Source organism: Python bivittatus, unplaced genomic scaffold, assembly GCF_059951505.1.
Source record: "Python bivittatus isolate LINGU-HERP-01145 unplaced genomic scaffold, Pbiv_v1 ctg000740_np1212, whole genome shotgun sequence".
Classification (NCBI taxonomy): Eukaryota; Metazoa; Chordata; class Lepidosauria; order Squamata; family Pythonidae; genus Python; species Python bivittatus.
In genome coordinates, this window is record NW_028277106.1 from 2,125,684 (window position 1) to 2,140,185 (window position 14,502).

At 50.2% G+C, this 14,502-nt stretch overlaps 1 protein-coding gene across 3 annotated transcripts in view; it reads right to left on the reverse strand.

Annotated features, from left to right (window-relative positions):
* Positions 1 to 5,795, reverse strand: part of M1AP (meiosis 1 associated protein) — a 17,713-nt gene extending 11,918 nt beyond the window's left edge. Inside the window, exons 1-2 of one of the 3 annotated variants that reach the window (XM_088128728.1) lie at positions 5,429 to 5,795; positions 1,336 to 1,615 (exon numbers count right to left, since the gene is read on the reverse strand). In XM_088128728.1, the coding sequence (XP_087984854.1) occupies positions 1,336 to 1,587 (252 nt within the window). In that variant the 5' untranslated portion in view covers positions 1,588 to 1,615; positions 5,429 to 5,795. Of the gene's footprint in view, positions 1 to 1,335; positions 1,620 to 3,322; positions 4,984 to 5,428 lie in introns of those variants that run through there. The other 2 variants (XM_088128726.1, XM_088128727.1) reach the window with 2 other exon arrangements.
* Between the last annotated feature and the right edge of the window lie 8,707 nt (positions 5,796 to 14,502).

Here is a 14,502-nt window from a genome sequence, read left to right on the forward strand (position 1 = left end):
GTCCTTGGGAAGGACTAGATAGGTGGACAAAAATGCCAAATCCAGTCTAAACATGTGGCTGACTGTGCGACCAGCCATAATAATAATAATGTGAATATTGAAATAATGAAACGTGAATATTGTGAATATTGTGAGAATGTGAATATCGAAATAATGTAATAAAAACATGAATAAAATGCTGGCAAGCAAAAGCATTACATGGTCAATTTCTACAAAAATTGAGGGTAAAGTGGATAAAGTGGATAACTTTTAGTTGTATTTCTGATTTTAGTTTGTTGTAAGCCGCCCAGAGTCCCCCGTTGTGGGGAGATGAGTGGGGACAAGTCTATTAAATAAATTAAAAAATAAATAAATAAATAAATAAAGATAAAACCTGGCAATGGTTTATAACTGGAACATTAACAAAAGAAACTGAAGGCAGAAAAGAATACCCTAATCAAGGAACTACTAAGGGGAAAACCGCACCCCCACCAACACTGGAAGGGCAAGCTACTGTACATAAACAGGGAGCAAACCCCACACACACCAGCACGGATGATGTGACCTAGTTGGGCAATGAAACGTCTGCAAGCAAACAACCAAGCTCAGAGAGTACCAAGGACTCCAAAGGTGAAAGTTACAGAATGGATTATTAAAGAATGAAAGAGGACATAAAGTATTAAAAATAACCTTTAGTTGGACAGTTTAGGCAGAGACCCATGTTAGTCTATGGTGGCCAAAAATCAGGAAGCCTGGTAGCACCCTTTCTAACACATTTTATTAAAAGGCATCAGCTTTTGTGACCTGCAGCTTGCTTCATCAAATACATTGAGTGGCTACACTAAAGTAGGTAGCGTACTGGAGACCCGCATCTCTGTTACCAACCTGTGTTCCCCTCCCTTCCCCGTCTCCCCGCAATTTAAACTACTTCTGACCTTTAGCTAGACAGAATATAGCTTAGTGGGCATATTTCATAAAACAGAGCTGGAAGCCCAAGCTTAACATATAAATGAAGACTGGAGCTGGCAAAGAATGATGTCACACCTAAACATGGCCAAGGTGGGCTCAGGATATGAGCTTCACCACAACAGCAGGTGGCCACCAATTGTGAGGCCTGAGTATCTTAGTTGTTAAGCCTGCAGTCTGCCAACCACCACGAGTAAAGGAAAACTAAACTCAGAGAGATCCTTAAATGTAAACCATAAAAGCTCCCAAGGAAAAGAAATCAGACCTCAAAAGATTATAACCTTATTCAGGAGCGAGAACAAGAACAGCATTGAGAAAGAAGGACAGGTACCTTCAGCTATTTCGCTCTGCTTTAAACAGGTTTGTGTGTGTAACGGAGCACTCACTCACCACAAAGGGCAGCAGGCATTCCTGCTGGTTCTGGACTACATAGAGGCTGAATGAAGGGATGCGGGGTGGGCCGGTCAAGCTGCAGGCTAAGCAGAAGACATTTTCCAGGGCTTCACAGAGTTTGTGGCAGGTGTGGTCCCATTGCGGGGGATGGATGTCTACCACCAGGATCCGCGGGGACTGCCGGGAATGAGTAGCGGTGGCGGCAGGATGTTTCTCGGCAGCACTAGGCCTCTGTCTTCCAGGACTCATGGTTTTCTGAATGAAGATGAGATTGTGGCTGCCTGGGAAAGGAGAAGTCAAGAGCTGACTCTTTTCTCGTAGTGCGTTGTCACTTGTGAAGACAGATGTAGAGGATGTCAGAGAGACAAATGTTGGAGGGGTAGAAGAGGAGCATCAGGCTGGAAATGCAAACAGCTTCATATTTGATGGGACAGGCAGGAAAGGCAGGGCAGCACCCCGCCTGTCCCAAGAGAGGAAGCCACGAGGTAGGAAAGTGGGCATTACGTACAGCAGTTCCTGACTTGAGGTCTGTTTTAGTTCAGTCTCTCCCAATTTGGTAAACCTGGTACCCTCTAGATGTGTAAATACTACTGCTCCCAGGATTCACGGACAGTGAGGTGAAGCGGGGTTCTTGTTGGAAATCTTGCTTGCTATAGTTTCAACTGATGTGGGGGTTCTTCTATACAAACCAACAATACCAAAATGATTCTTATATATAAACAGGCTAGGTTTATACTTTAAGCTATGGTTTGCTTAATCATGATTTGTTGAATTGCCTGGGTTCACACACAATATGTTAAGCCAAATCCAAATCAAAGAGTGATGTGTGAACTCCACTATACACATCTCTCTAGAAGACAGGCATGGGACAGTGAATTCGACTGCCAAGATAGCAACCTTCCTGTATTTTTTTCAAGATCACGGGCAGCCCAGTGACATTGTCCAGAGAGCTGTTGAGAAGTGATCTTGTGCCACATCGCACCTTTCGATTCTCCTCAGTCAGAGCTAGGAACGCATTCTGAGGTTACTTACAAGATCTTGATCTACAAGATCAAAAGTGATGGAACACATTTAGATGTGAGAGGCTGTTGTACAGGTGGTCCTCGCTTATCAATTGGGACCAGAAACTCCATCGCTAAGTGAGGTGGTTGTAAAGTAAATTTCATGTGACCATGCCCGACTTACGATGTTAGTTTGTTAGTTCCGGCTGTGGTCGTTAAGCAAATCACATAGGTCGTTAAGTGCAATGTCATGTGACTACAACTTGCAACTACCTGTTGGCTTCTCCACTGACTTTGCTTGTTGGAAGCTGTCCGTGAAGGTTGCAAATGGTGATCATGTGACTGTGGGATGCTGCGATGATCGTAAATGTGTGCCAGTTGCCAAGTGCCCGAATCCCGATCACCTGACTGTGGGGGCACTGTGATGGCTGCAAGTTCAAGGACTATTCATAACTCTCCTTTTTCAGTGCCGTTGTAACTTGGAATGGTTGCTGAACAAGTGGTCAATAAGCGAGGACTACCTGTATTTACTGTGCAACAGTAGGTTCCAGGTTCAAGATTTGACGGCATCTCCAGCCAAAGCAAACCAATGCCTAAAAAGCTCTACTCTATGGCGAGTAAGCAGTTGTGAGTTAGTCAGACCCAAGTTAGTGTTAGGCCAGCTTAAAAGGTTTTTTAAGCCACCAGGAAACTTTGTGGTTTCTCCCCCTGACCCTTATTGGGTTAGATTCAACACTGAATCTAAGAAGAGAAAATGCAGAAGAAAGAATGTCCTCAGTTTCCAGTCTTTCTTTTCATTGCTCTCTGCCGTCATTAGTCTGGAAGTAGGAGAGATTTCCCCTTCTATCTCAAGATCTTCCCTGCTAACTATAGTCCCAGCAGTGGCTAAAACCTCATGTAGTTAAAACCAGAAGCAGCAAAAACGTTAACAGGATGGGGCATTGGGTTAAAATGGATTGCAGAGGACAGCAGCATTTTTATACCAAGGCCAGGCTGAACAGCTAAGTCTTCAAGTGGTCTTGAAATTCACAGTGCTTAGCATCAGCCATAACCGAACCAAGAGGGAATTACACAATCAGGAACTCAGATGAAGACGTTTCTTCCTCATCAACACACAATGAGCCACTGGCAGATGCAGAACGCTCAGGAGGATGGTCTCACTGGATCATGGTTTGCATGATAGTCACATAAAGATCATTAAACATCTAGATCAAGTGTCTCACTCTTGAACTTGGCTTGGGAACATTCAGGAAGCTACTGAAAGCGCATTCAGAATAGGTGGGACTTCTGCATTCTTCCCTTTCAGTTATCTATCTAGCCGTGACAGTAGTTGCAGCCTAAAAATAGTCCTTAATACAGCATGCTGTTATAATTCAGACCCGAGCTGACCAATTGTGAGACATCACTCTATTTGGGGTTAACCAAGGCCAGGCTGAACAGCTAAGTCTTCAAGTGGCCTTGAAATTCACAGTGCTTAGCATCAGCCATAACCGAACCAAGAGGTTGCTGATGAAACCAAAGTTGCTGATGAAAAGGGCATCATTCTGTGCCCAGGACTTAGTCAAGGTCTGACTGAGATACTCCCGCCTCTGATAACATTACAGAAACCACGCAGATGCCTTCAGGTGCCTGTTTTAAGACACCCAGCTGCAGAGTGAGAGAGAGGAGGAAGCAACTAGAATCCCTGGCAAGCGTTAGGCTCGCTACGTACGGCTTCATTACAACAGAGTGCTAATTGCGAATCAAGGGTCTTTTTGTCAATGTGCAATTCAGAGGAACACATGGGGAACCATTGCATTCCACTCTTCTCCCTTGTATCAGCACAAAGACTGGACTAGTCTCAAACCTTTCTCTTTTGTGTCCTTTCCAGACTCACTTCTAGCTGGCAAAATATTCACAATGTTCTAAAATGTGCATTCCACGCCAACCACAGGAGATACAATGAGTGATCCTCCCGCTCAGCAAAAGGTGTCTGGAACCTGCTTCCTCCCCACTAGGGCCATCTACTTGCAGAGAAGAGTTGTTGAGGGCCAGGAAGGCGATGCTCAGTGTTGGAGGAACTCGAAGCTTCTGAACTAATGGTAGAGATCCACAGGGAAAGCAGAAGAAAACGGTTTGTTGCTGTTCGTGCATTTAGCGGAATTTGAGGGAGGGAACTCCATACATCGTTTTCTCCTTGTGAATAATATGCTGTTTGTAGGTTGGGGAGCTGTAGAGCCAATAGTCTGGTGATAACTACCAACGGAAGGGCCAGACCTCTGATTTCAGGGCAGAATTGGGCAAACGGGGCCATGCAATCTATAAAATGCTTTAGGTCAGGGTTGGGCTGGGGTCCTGCAACGAGTATACCTGGGATGCACCCACAATGGCCCATGGGGAAATGGCAAAGGGGAGGAAAAGCAGAATCATTTTCAAGACCCAGCCCGTGACTTTTTCCTTTAACTTTGCAGCACTGCTATTCCACCGGGCAAAGAACGTTGCATCCAGGGCAGAGCACCGCATTTTGGGAAGGGCACCCCAAACCCAAGTCCAGAGGAGAGCAGCAAGGTGAGGAGGGGCCTCAAAGCAGAAGGCTGCGGGGACGGCCGAGGACTCTCCCGGGGCCGCCCGGAGACAGGGAGCGAGGGGCTTCGCGGGTTTTTGCGGCGCGCAGCCCGGTGCGCCCCCTGGAGCCGGGCGGCCCCTAATTCAGCCCAACCCAAAGTCTCGGTGGGCCGGCGTGGCCCCGCGGTCCTTTCAGGGGCGTCGAGGGCAGGGCGGCTGCGACCAAGGCCCCCCAGAGGTGCCCGGCCTAACCGCGTCGCCGCCGGCGCGGGCAACGCCGCGCGGCCTACCTCGCGGCCTGGGCCCGCCGGGGCGAGGGGCCGGGCCCGCCCGGCGGAGGGGAGGCCCGCGGCGCGCGCGCCGGTCCTGCCCCGGCCGCGAGGGACCCCGGGGCCCCTCCGCCCCCCGGGGCCGGTCCGGGTCTGCTCTCGCCCGCCGCCGCTCAGGCCGCCGGGGGGAGGCCCGGCGGAGAGACGGGCTCGCCTGAAGGATGGGGCGCAGTTCCTGAGGCGCGCAAGCAGGAGCCAGAGCCGGCCGGAGCTCACCCGCCTGCCTTCGGCCGCGGGGGCGGCGCGGGTTCCGACCGGCGCGGCGAGCGGGACCGCCCGGCGGGCCGGCCGATCGGTCTCCTCCGGTCGCCCTCGGGGTGGGTTCAGCTCGCCGGGGCGCTTCCCCGCGAAGACGCGTGCAGCAGCTCGCGCGCGGGGGGCGCCTTGAACCCGCGCGCCGGCCGAGCAGCGGGCGGGGCCCTGCGCGGGAGGAAGCCGGAGGGGCTCGGAGAGTCCCGCTTTTCCCCTAATCCCCGGTCGCGCTGGGACTGTTCCGCTCCCGTTGCCATCCCCGAAGCATCCGGTGCGGAAAGGATTGAGGAGAGCTGCCAGCACATTTTTAGGGTAATTATGAAACACTCCAAATAGAACCACTCTTTTCTTAAGCCGTGACATTTCTTGCTTTAAGGTCTGAAAATGCAGTTTTCTAGTTTTCCAGCAAGTTCATACGCTGTTGAAATTGTGGCAACTCCAACAAGCCTTTCTTGCATTTTTGTTGAGAGCAGATACGTGTTTGAGAAGCTATGTTCCCCACTAGCTAAATAAGCCATTACAGTTGAAAGCACTATAAAATGTTTGGAAAACATGAAAAAACTATCACCTGTTTTACTGTTTTTGTTTGATTTTTTCCCTCAAAACCTGGTACCTTACTGCGTAGTCCACCTATATGCATAAACTTCACCTGCTCTCCCTCCCTCCAGTGTCCCAGGCAGCGCACCATAAATGCCAGTTGCCAAGGAAGCAACCGGATCACCTTCCTGTCCCTGTGAACTTCTCAGATGGACAGTCACTCAACTGAGGCCTAGGCTCTGGAGTAGGTGGGCCTTTGGCCTGATCCAGCTGCAAAAGTCTCCTATGACCTCTTTCATGGTGGAGATGCAGCACCTCCAGACTGGGACCAGGAAGAGTCGAGTTCAAGCCATTCTCAACTAAGAGCCCCCCCCCCCCCCAGCTCAACCTACTCCACGCAGTTCTTTGGGGAAACATTGGAGCTCCTGGAAGAAAAATGGCATCAATCTAATAGACACAGAAATCAAAAGCCAGAATTGGAGCACCAAGGGCTTTATTTCAACTTATAAGAGAGGTTTAACATTTAACAAGGGAGAAGGGCACTACAACAGGAAATGACAGAGAAAGTGATTCTCCATGAGGAACAGAATAAATAGCAGAAAATGAGAAGTTGAAGGTCAAGACCTCAGAATAAACAGGTTCTGGATTTCAACAGGAACAAATGCAAAGAGCTACATTTGGGGAGTCCTTGGGGTTCTCTGAGCTTGGTTTTTTTCCTGCCAACATAAACATGTTCGCCTCCATTGGTACCTACATTTGGGGAGAAAAACTCAAAGGCACGAGCATTACGTCTGTGTGTGTAGGCAACACCGTATTTTTCCGACTATAAGACGATACTTTTTTCTAAAATCCTTACCCTTAAAATCGAAGGGCGTCTTATTCAAGGAAGTCAGCCAAGGAGAGAACCGCACGGTTGCAAAACTGCCCATACTTTGTCTCTGCAGAGAGGCTTCCTCCTATTTCTAGCCTCCAATCACGAGTGAAATAGCTTGTCTCCCAAACAGACTTCCTCCAATCACGAGCCTAATGTAACTGATGTCAGCTGATGCTGAACAAACCAATTAGAGGAAGGCTGATTGCAGAGACAAGCTATCTGCAGTTTCACTCGTGCTTGAATGTAATCAGTTATGCAAAAGAGCCTGGAAATAGAGCTGGAGAGAGACGGTTTGGACCTCCTCCCACCGAGTGTATCAGGTCAATGTTACCTAATGACTAAATAAAAATGTGTTCTGCACTATCTTTAAAATATTGATTTCTTAATTTTGGGTTGGAAGAGTGGGGGTCATCTTGTACATGGGGGTGTCTTATTGACGGAAAAATACGGGTATGGTGGACAGCAGTTCATACAACAGGGATCTGGGTGCCTTGCTGGATCACAAGCTGAATCTGAGCTATCCTTGTGATGGAGTTGCACAAAAAAAAGCAAAGGAAAGCAAAGCAAAGCAAATGCAGTTCTAGGCTGCAATAACAGACACAAACTTTGTGACAAGTTCAGGAGAAGTCACCATTCAGTCTTGGAAGGAAAAATGTACAAGGAACTGCTGGAGTTGTTGGGTGTTTAGCCTCAAGAAGCCTATGGGGAGAGACGATAACTGCCTCCAAGGAACAGAACGGTTGTCCTGTAGAAGACAGGACAGCCTTGTTCACAGCTGTTCCAGAAGATGGGGCAAGGTAAGCATGGGTTCAGTTCAAAGGAAATGGTGGAACCCATTGCCCTCTGGGGAGGAGGTGGATCCTCCTTTGCACGAGGGGCTAAGCAGGGGCTCGGGTTGTAGTACAGCCTTCTTGCACCTGACTAGGTGATGTCCAAGGTCTCTTCCAACTCTGATCTACTAGGTGTCTCTGATGCTACAATTCTGTCCTTATCTGATACTAACAACCACAGACTCAGCTGACAAAATGGAGATGCACAAGCATGACAGGGAATTTAAAGCTGAGTGCAGTCAAACATGTATCTTGGGCTACAAGAAAGTAAAATTTAATGAATTCAGAAGAGCAATGAGATGCAGAGTTCCAGGGCAGGAAAAGCTATTGGGAAACACAGCTGAAGGTGGTGAGAGTTCCTGAGTACACAATTGCAAACACTATGGGATACACAAAGGGGACACAAAGCCAGTGAGAGAAAAACCTTCCTGGAGATTGGGAGCAAAAGGGAAGTGAAAAGAGGAATAGATCAGGAGGAAGAGCAGAATTGGTAGTAGAAAACTAAAAGCTAGAATTCACTGAGGCTGGCAAAAGAAAAAGGTTTTGTTTAGTTTTGTTTCTCAAAAAAAAAAAAGGGAAAGAAAGAAAAATGTTTAGCAGCAGCTTAGTGAGGCTGTAAAATGTCAACTGGTTGTGGAAGGGTGAAACATTACTTCAGCAGTAATGTTGACTGTCAGTTACCCAGTTTAGGCAGGTGGGCACTTGTAGGGAGGAAGAGAGAAAAGTTTAAAACACCTTAGAAACACCTGCAGGCTGTGCCGGGGTTCAAAAGGATGAAGTACAAAGGAAGCCAGACAGGTGGCAGAAGGAAGGGGTTTCTTCCAGGTTGGCACGAGACGCTGCTGGAGTGAGGTGACAAGGAGGCTGGGGGAGCCGGAAGGCAGAGGTTCCGCCAGTGAGAAGAACCGGGAAGGGGGCTGAGGCTGCTGAAGACGACAACCCGCAGGAAGCGAAGGGCAGCCCCCAGCCCAGTGCAGGTGCTGGGTAAGAAAGAGCTCGAAGGAGAGAAGCTGGAAGCTGAGTAAGGGTGGGAGGAGGAGGAGGAGGAGGAGGAGGAAGAAACTAGCAGCGAAGCAGCCGTATCATAAACGAAGGATTAGAAATCTAAGTCCTTCAGTTAAATCGGTGTCAGGATGCAGCTTTGCGCCAGGTCACTCTCGGCAGATACCCGCACAGACCAAGGCGCCCGCAGCGTCCCCTTCGGCCGGCTCTGTCCCGTCCCGAAGAGCACGAGCGCGGGCACCCAGCTCCTCTCCCGCCCTTCCCTCCCTCCCTCCCTCCCTCCGGCGCCGGCGAGGAGGCGGCAGCGGCACTGCCCTGTGCCTCTTCCTCGCCCGGGCGCCGCGACGCCTCGGCTGAAGGGCGGGAAGGCCGGCCGGGGCACCGCAAAAGCCACGCTCCGTGGGGGAAGGACTCCGACGACGGCCGGGAGAAACCTCCGGGGCGCAGAGGACGAGCCGGCGCGGGAAGACGGAGCCCCGTGGGAAGAGGGCGAGAGGCAGACGGGCCCGGCCCGCGGAGAGAAGCCGAGGCTGCCTGCCGCTGCGTCCGCGCCACCCCGCCCGCTTCTCCGCGGTCTCGGCTGGCTCTTCGCCGCCGCTTCAGGCTACTCTCCGGCCGCTCGCCGCGGACCGCCCCGCCGGAGGAGAGCCAGCTCCGGGAAGCTCGGGCGCGCCGTTCACCTGGCCTGTCCGCCGTTCACCTGGCCTGTCCTCCTGGCCTGTCTTCCGTCGACACCTGAAGAGTCAACATCCTAACCTGGGGGGTGCGGGGGTGGGAAAAGAGGAACAGGATGAGGGAAAGTTCTTAGAAACCTTCCTGCCCTACTAGTTTTCTAGCACAGTAATGTCATTAGATGCCCCTGCCCACCCCACGTCCTATGGCTATCAGCTCATAGGAAAAGAAGTGCTGCTTCGCTTCAGTGACCGTTTTATTATTTGTCCCTTCCCACTAGGTCAGCATGCTAGCCACACTATTCTTGAGATATGGTCAGTAAATAGAAACAGATTGGTTTACTGGACCACAGTTCCTGACTGAGTCTTCTCCCCATGGCCACTCAGGGTCAACGCAGCTTGCTGTGAATGTTTTTTCACAAGGGCACTTTAAGCAGTCCACTACCGATCTCGAGTAGTGAATGCACCTTACACGTGTCGTGTGGTGTGGTGTGGTGTGGTGTGGTGTGGTGTGGGGCGGGGTGGGAGGGAGGGAAGATACTTCTTACCTCCACAGCAGGCTCTGGCGCTATTGTGCTGCTTTGCATTCTGCAGACTTTGGCATTAAACTCATAATCCTGTTTGGAAAGGACTTGCAAAGAAGATGGATTGGTCATTTAAATCTTAGTTCTCTCTCACCTTAGCTCTCACTTTGATTATTGAAATTCACTGCACATGGAGCTGCCCTTGAAGACCACTCAGAAGCTACAGCTGGTCCAGAATGTAGTAGCGCAGGTAGTCAGGGGCACACTTTAGTATGTTCATGTAACACTATTACCTTGTGAACTGCACTGGCTCCCAGGGGACGTCTGGATGCAATTGCAGGTGTTGTATTCCATCTACAAAGTCCCTCATGACCCAGGACTGGGATATTTGTGGGACCATCTATCTCTAAGTATTTCTGCCCATCCCACAAGATTTGACAGGATGGGCGCACTCTGGGTCCCTTCCATCAACCAGTGTCATTTGATGGGATCCAGGAGACATGTATTCTCTGTGAATGTACCTGTGCTGGGGAACAGCGTATCCCCTAGATCCACATGGTCCTGACCTGCTGGTCTTTTAATGGCAGAAGCGAAGCAAGCAATTTAGCAGGACTGTTAATTGATTGCAAGGGTTCTGACACAGTTCCAGATGGCTGACATCCAGTTAAAACAGCAACAAAAAACCAAACAAAAAACTAAAACACAGAGTTTCCGATGCTCATATATGCACAACAGATAGACCAAGTTAACTGGGTCAAGTCAGGCTCTGAGTTTGAGTCATTACCCCCAGATGGATGGAGCCAGTGAATGCCTGAACTCTGTATTAGAACAATACTTAAGGTGCTTTGTTAATTACCAGCAAGACAACTGGGCAGAACTCCTCCCATTCGCCGAGGTGGCTTATAACAACGCGGTGCACCAAAGCACTGGGTTTACCCTGTTTAAAGTAGCTCCCGGGCAGGATTTTGTGCTGATCCCAGAACTTCCCCAAAAGCCTACCCAAGTAATCTCAGCAGATGAATGGATCAAACTAATGACAGATTCATGGCCAATAATTCACAGGGTGCTGCAGGATGCGAGGGAAGATTACAAAAAATACGCTGATCGCAAGCGATCCCCTGAAAAGGAGTGGAGAGTGGGGGACGAGGTGTATTTATCTACCAAGTACCTCAAGACTACAACCATCAAAAAAATTGGGACCCAAGTTTGTGGGACCTTTCACAATAGAGAACATCATCAACCCAGTCACATTCAGCTACAGTTGCCAAAAAACCTTAAAAGGATTCATCCCATATTTTGTTGTAGCCTTCTGAAACCCTGCAGTGAACCACCAGAAAGGTATGCGACTCAACCACCCCCAGGCCCCATAATGATTGAAGATGAACAGCATTTTGAAGTAAAGGAGATTTTGGATGCCAGAAAACACAGAGGGGAAATACGGTTCCTTATCCAATGGAAACAATTTCCCAAGTCTCAGTGCAAATGGGTTGCCAAGAAGCATCTCTCTCTCCCTCTCTCTCTCCCTAGCTCCAGAGGGTGAACCTGATCCTTTTTTCCAGAGGGGCGGCATGTCAGACCCCTTGCAATCAACTCACCGTCCTGCTAAATTGCTTGCTTCGCTTCTGCCATTACAAAGAAGAGGAGGGGAGAAGGGTTAGAAGGTGAGCTGTTAGGCGCAGATGGACTGTTACCTCTTTCTCAGGAATGCCCGAGGTTGCACCAGCACGAGACCAGGGGAGAACCGGTGACACGCGCAAGAGGGGCTCTGAGAGAGGAGGGGGGCAGTGAATTGGGAAAAGGGGGTAAAAGCAACTTTGGTATGTGCGGGCTTTAGTTTCAGCAGTGCTCTAGAACTGTACACTACTTCTCAATACATGAGCTTTTCTTTGAACCTACATCTGTTTCAATGGGAGTTGCTTTCCTTGGGAACTGAGCACTGCAATTTCTTACAAACTGCATGGCAAGTGGGTAGGCCTACAAACCAAGTGAATGAATACATATTTGGCAACCCTCCAACACTGACCCACAGTTGGAGAAATGTTGACTTAGCATGTTGCATCAACCATGCCAGTGAACAAACTTAATGCAATGTGATATCCAGCCAGAATATGGATAATAGTACTTGCCATCAGCTAGTAGCAAGGATCCTGTTGAAACAAGTGCATTCTGGGAGAGATTTCCCCCCATCATCTGCCCTCCTTTAATGCCTCTTTATTCTTTTATCGTTCAAATGGTGCCCTGTTCAGGGACTTCCTGGGTACTGAACCTGTCACCTGCAGGGTCAGGAGAAACCCCTCAAATGTCATCTGGATGGAAAATTCTGTGATGTGGCTGGGAAGATGGGAAGACGTGGGCAATGATGGACGTAGTCCTGTCTCTGTGGCTGGATCCTGAACTTGTTGCCTCTGCTTTTCTACGGGAGAGTAAGGATAGGTCAAACAACATGGTCTACTTCTCCACAGAGATGACACGTGAGTATAGCCTCAATGTGATAAGGTTCCTGATGTGGCTCAAGTCTGCAACGTGAGGCAGGAAGGTAACTGGCACTTCATTTGGCACTTGCTCTGAAAAAACCACTAGATGGGCATTGGAGTCATGCCACTGAAGCACAGTTCAAGTGCTGAGCTGCTTTCGGATTGGAAAGAATGCTGGGTGTGGTTCGGAGGTGACGCTGCCTTGGCGTTGTGTCCGTTCTGTCTACTTCAGTCCTGCCCACCTGGAGTCCAGTGAGCTCTTTGCATGGGGTTATGATTGCGGCTGTGTGCTGAGGCAGCCTCTTGACATGGGAGCTCTTTGTGCCCCTCCTGAACACACCTGCACTGCTTCCGGTTTTCATGGAGACACGGAAGGCCATAGGGTGCTGCAGAAGAAGCGGACGAGTTTCCTGCAGACACGGCTGGTTGCACAGATCCTAAGAGTGGCACTGTTTTCGACATTTTGAAGGACTTGGTGAAGCTGTCCTCAGGCTGCTGGAATGCCACTGCCTTCTATGGAGTATTTGCAACTCAGGAGTAAGGAAGACACCTTGGCAATCCTTGGAAGTCTAGGCAAAGCCACATGGGAGGGAAGGGGGGCTGTGAGCCTCTTTCATTTGCTTTGCAAATGCAGCTTTGCTCAGTGTGGTTGTGGGGGTTCCAGACAGACTCAGAAAAGCACACAGGTGATGTGGGTGGGCTAAGGGAAGGAGGGAAAGACAAAAACCGCTTGGTATTCCAACCATGTCACTATGTGGGAGTGCAGCGTGGAAGAGGCTGGGCCTGGGTCAGGGCAGCCTTTGGTGTGCAGCGTGACCAGCAAGTTGCACCGGTTGAACATCAGCACTGCCCTTGTTCTCACTACCAGTGCTCGCTCTCCTCTACAAAAGACTAGGCTCTCTCTGAGACAATGAGGCTCACGGCCCAACCAGTTTGCGGGGGATGAAGAGGGTGTCTGATTCTTCTGCTTGCTCAATATTTCTTGTCAATCAGCTTCTCCTCGAGTTCTTCCTGTTACTTTAGGGAAGCATGTCACTGTACTGACCTCTACCGTACCTCAGTCTCTAGCTTGCTTCTCTCCCGTTACTTTTCCTAAATTCAAACGTCCAAGCACTTTGCCTGTGGAGGAGGTGGCCCTTCTGCCATGCCACAGGGCCCTTGCCCAGATTCAGGGACAAGAACCGGGCAGCTACATCCAGATTCCTGTAGGTATGACCACCTGGCCCCTCTCATATGGTGAGGCAAATGCTGCATTCATGCTCTACGTTCCCTGGAAACAGGAATCGCTCCTTCAGTTAACGAGGCTTCAGAGTCTTTCACCCTCCATATCCTGGCCTCTGGCTTCTGCACCGTGGCTAGAGAAAGCTGCCTTTTACTGAGTCCCAGTTGCTGGCCCATCTAGTTTGGTCCTATCTGTGCTGACCAGTGGGATAGCTTCCTAGGCTTCAGAAAGGCTGGGCAATTCCCAGTTCCACTGGGAGACTTTGCCAGGGTTGACCCTAGTGCCCTCTGCATGCTGAAGGGCTCTGCCACTGAGCCAGGGCCTGCTATCAGTTTTGTATGCAGGCGACTCACGGCAGGCAGATGGTTTAGGGGCCAGAAGAGCAGATTCCTCTCCTGCCGTATCTCCCCATCATTTTGTCCCTACAATTCAGTGTCTGGCATCTCATTTGAGGGAGAACTATTTGCCTGCACCACTCGATAACTCTGGTACCAGGAAACAGCCCGGCCAGCATGACCCAAACGTTCAGGTCAGGGGGAAAGACTGGCAGTTGTTGGCTTTAGATCCCCAAAGCCTGGAGCCAACAGCCTGGGTGCCCTCCTCAGTGCTGCAGTTCTGCTGAATCAGGGGCTGCTGTGGGGGCTACGTCATGCCATTCCCCCCCTTGGCGGAGGAGCCCTGTGCAGCCGGAGTTCCAGTGGGGCTGTCTGCCTGGCTGGCCCTACCTCACCTCCCCCAGTTGCTTGGTCCCGTTGCAAATGGGAGAGTTCTTCCTGGGATGCCTCCCCTGACATTTTGCAGAGCGCTGGGTTAGTTTACTGTGGCAGCAGCTCCTGCGGGATGCTGCACCTGCCCATGCAAAGAGTCCGGTGTGGGGGGCCTCCAACCATTTGGTGAGGGCCGA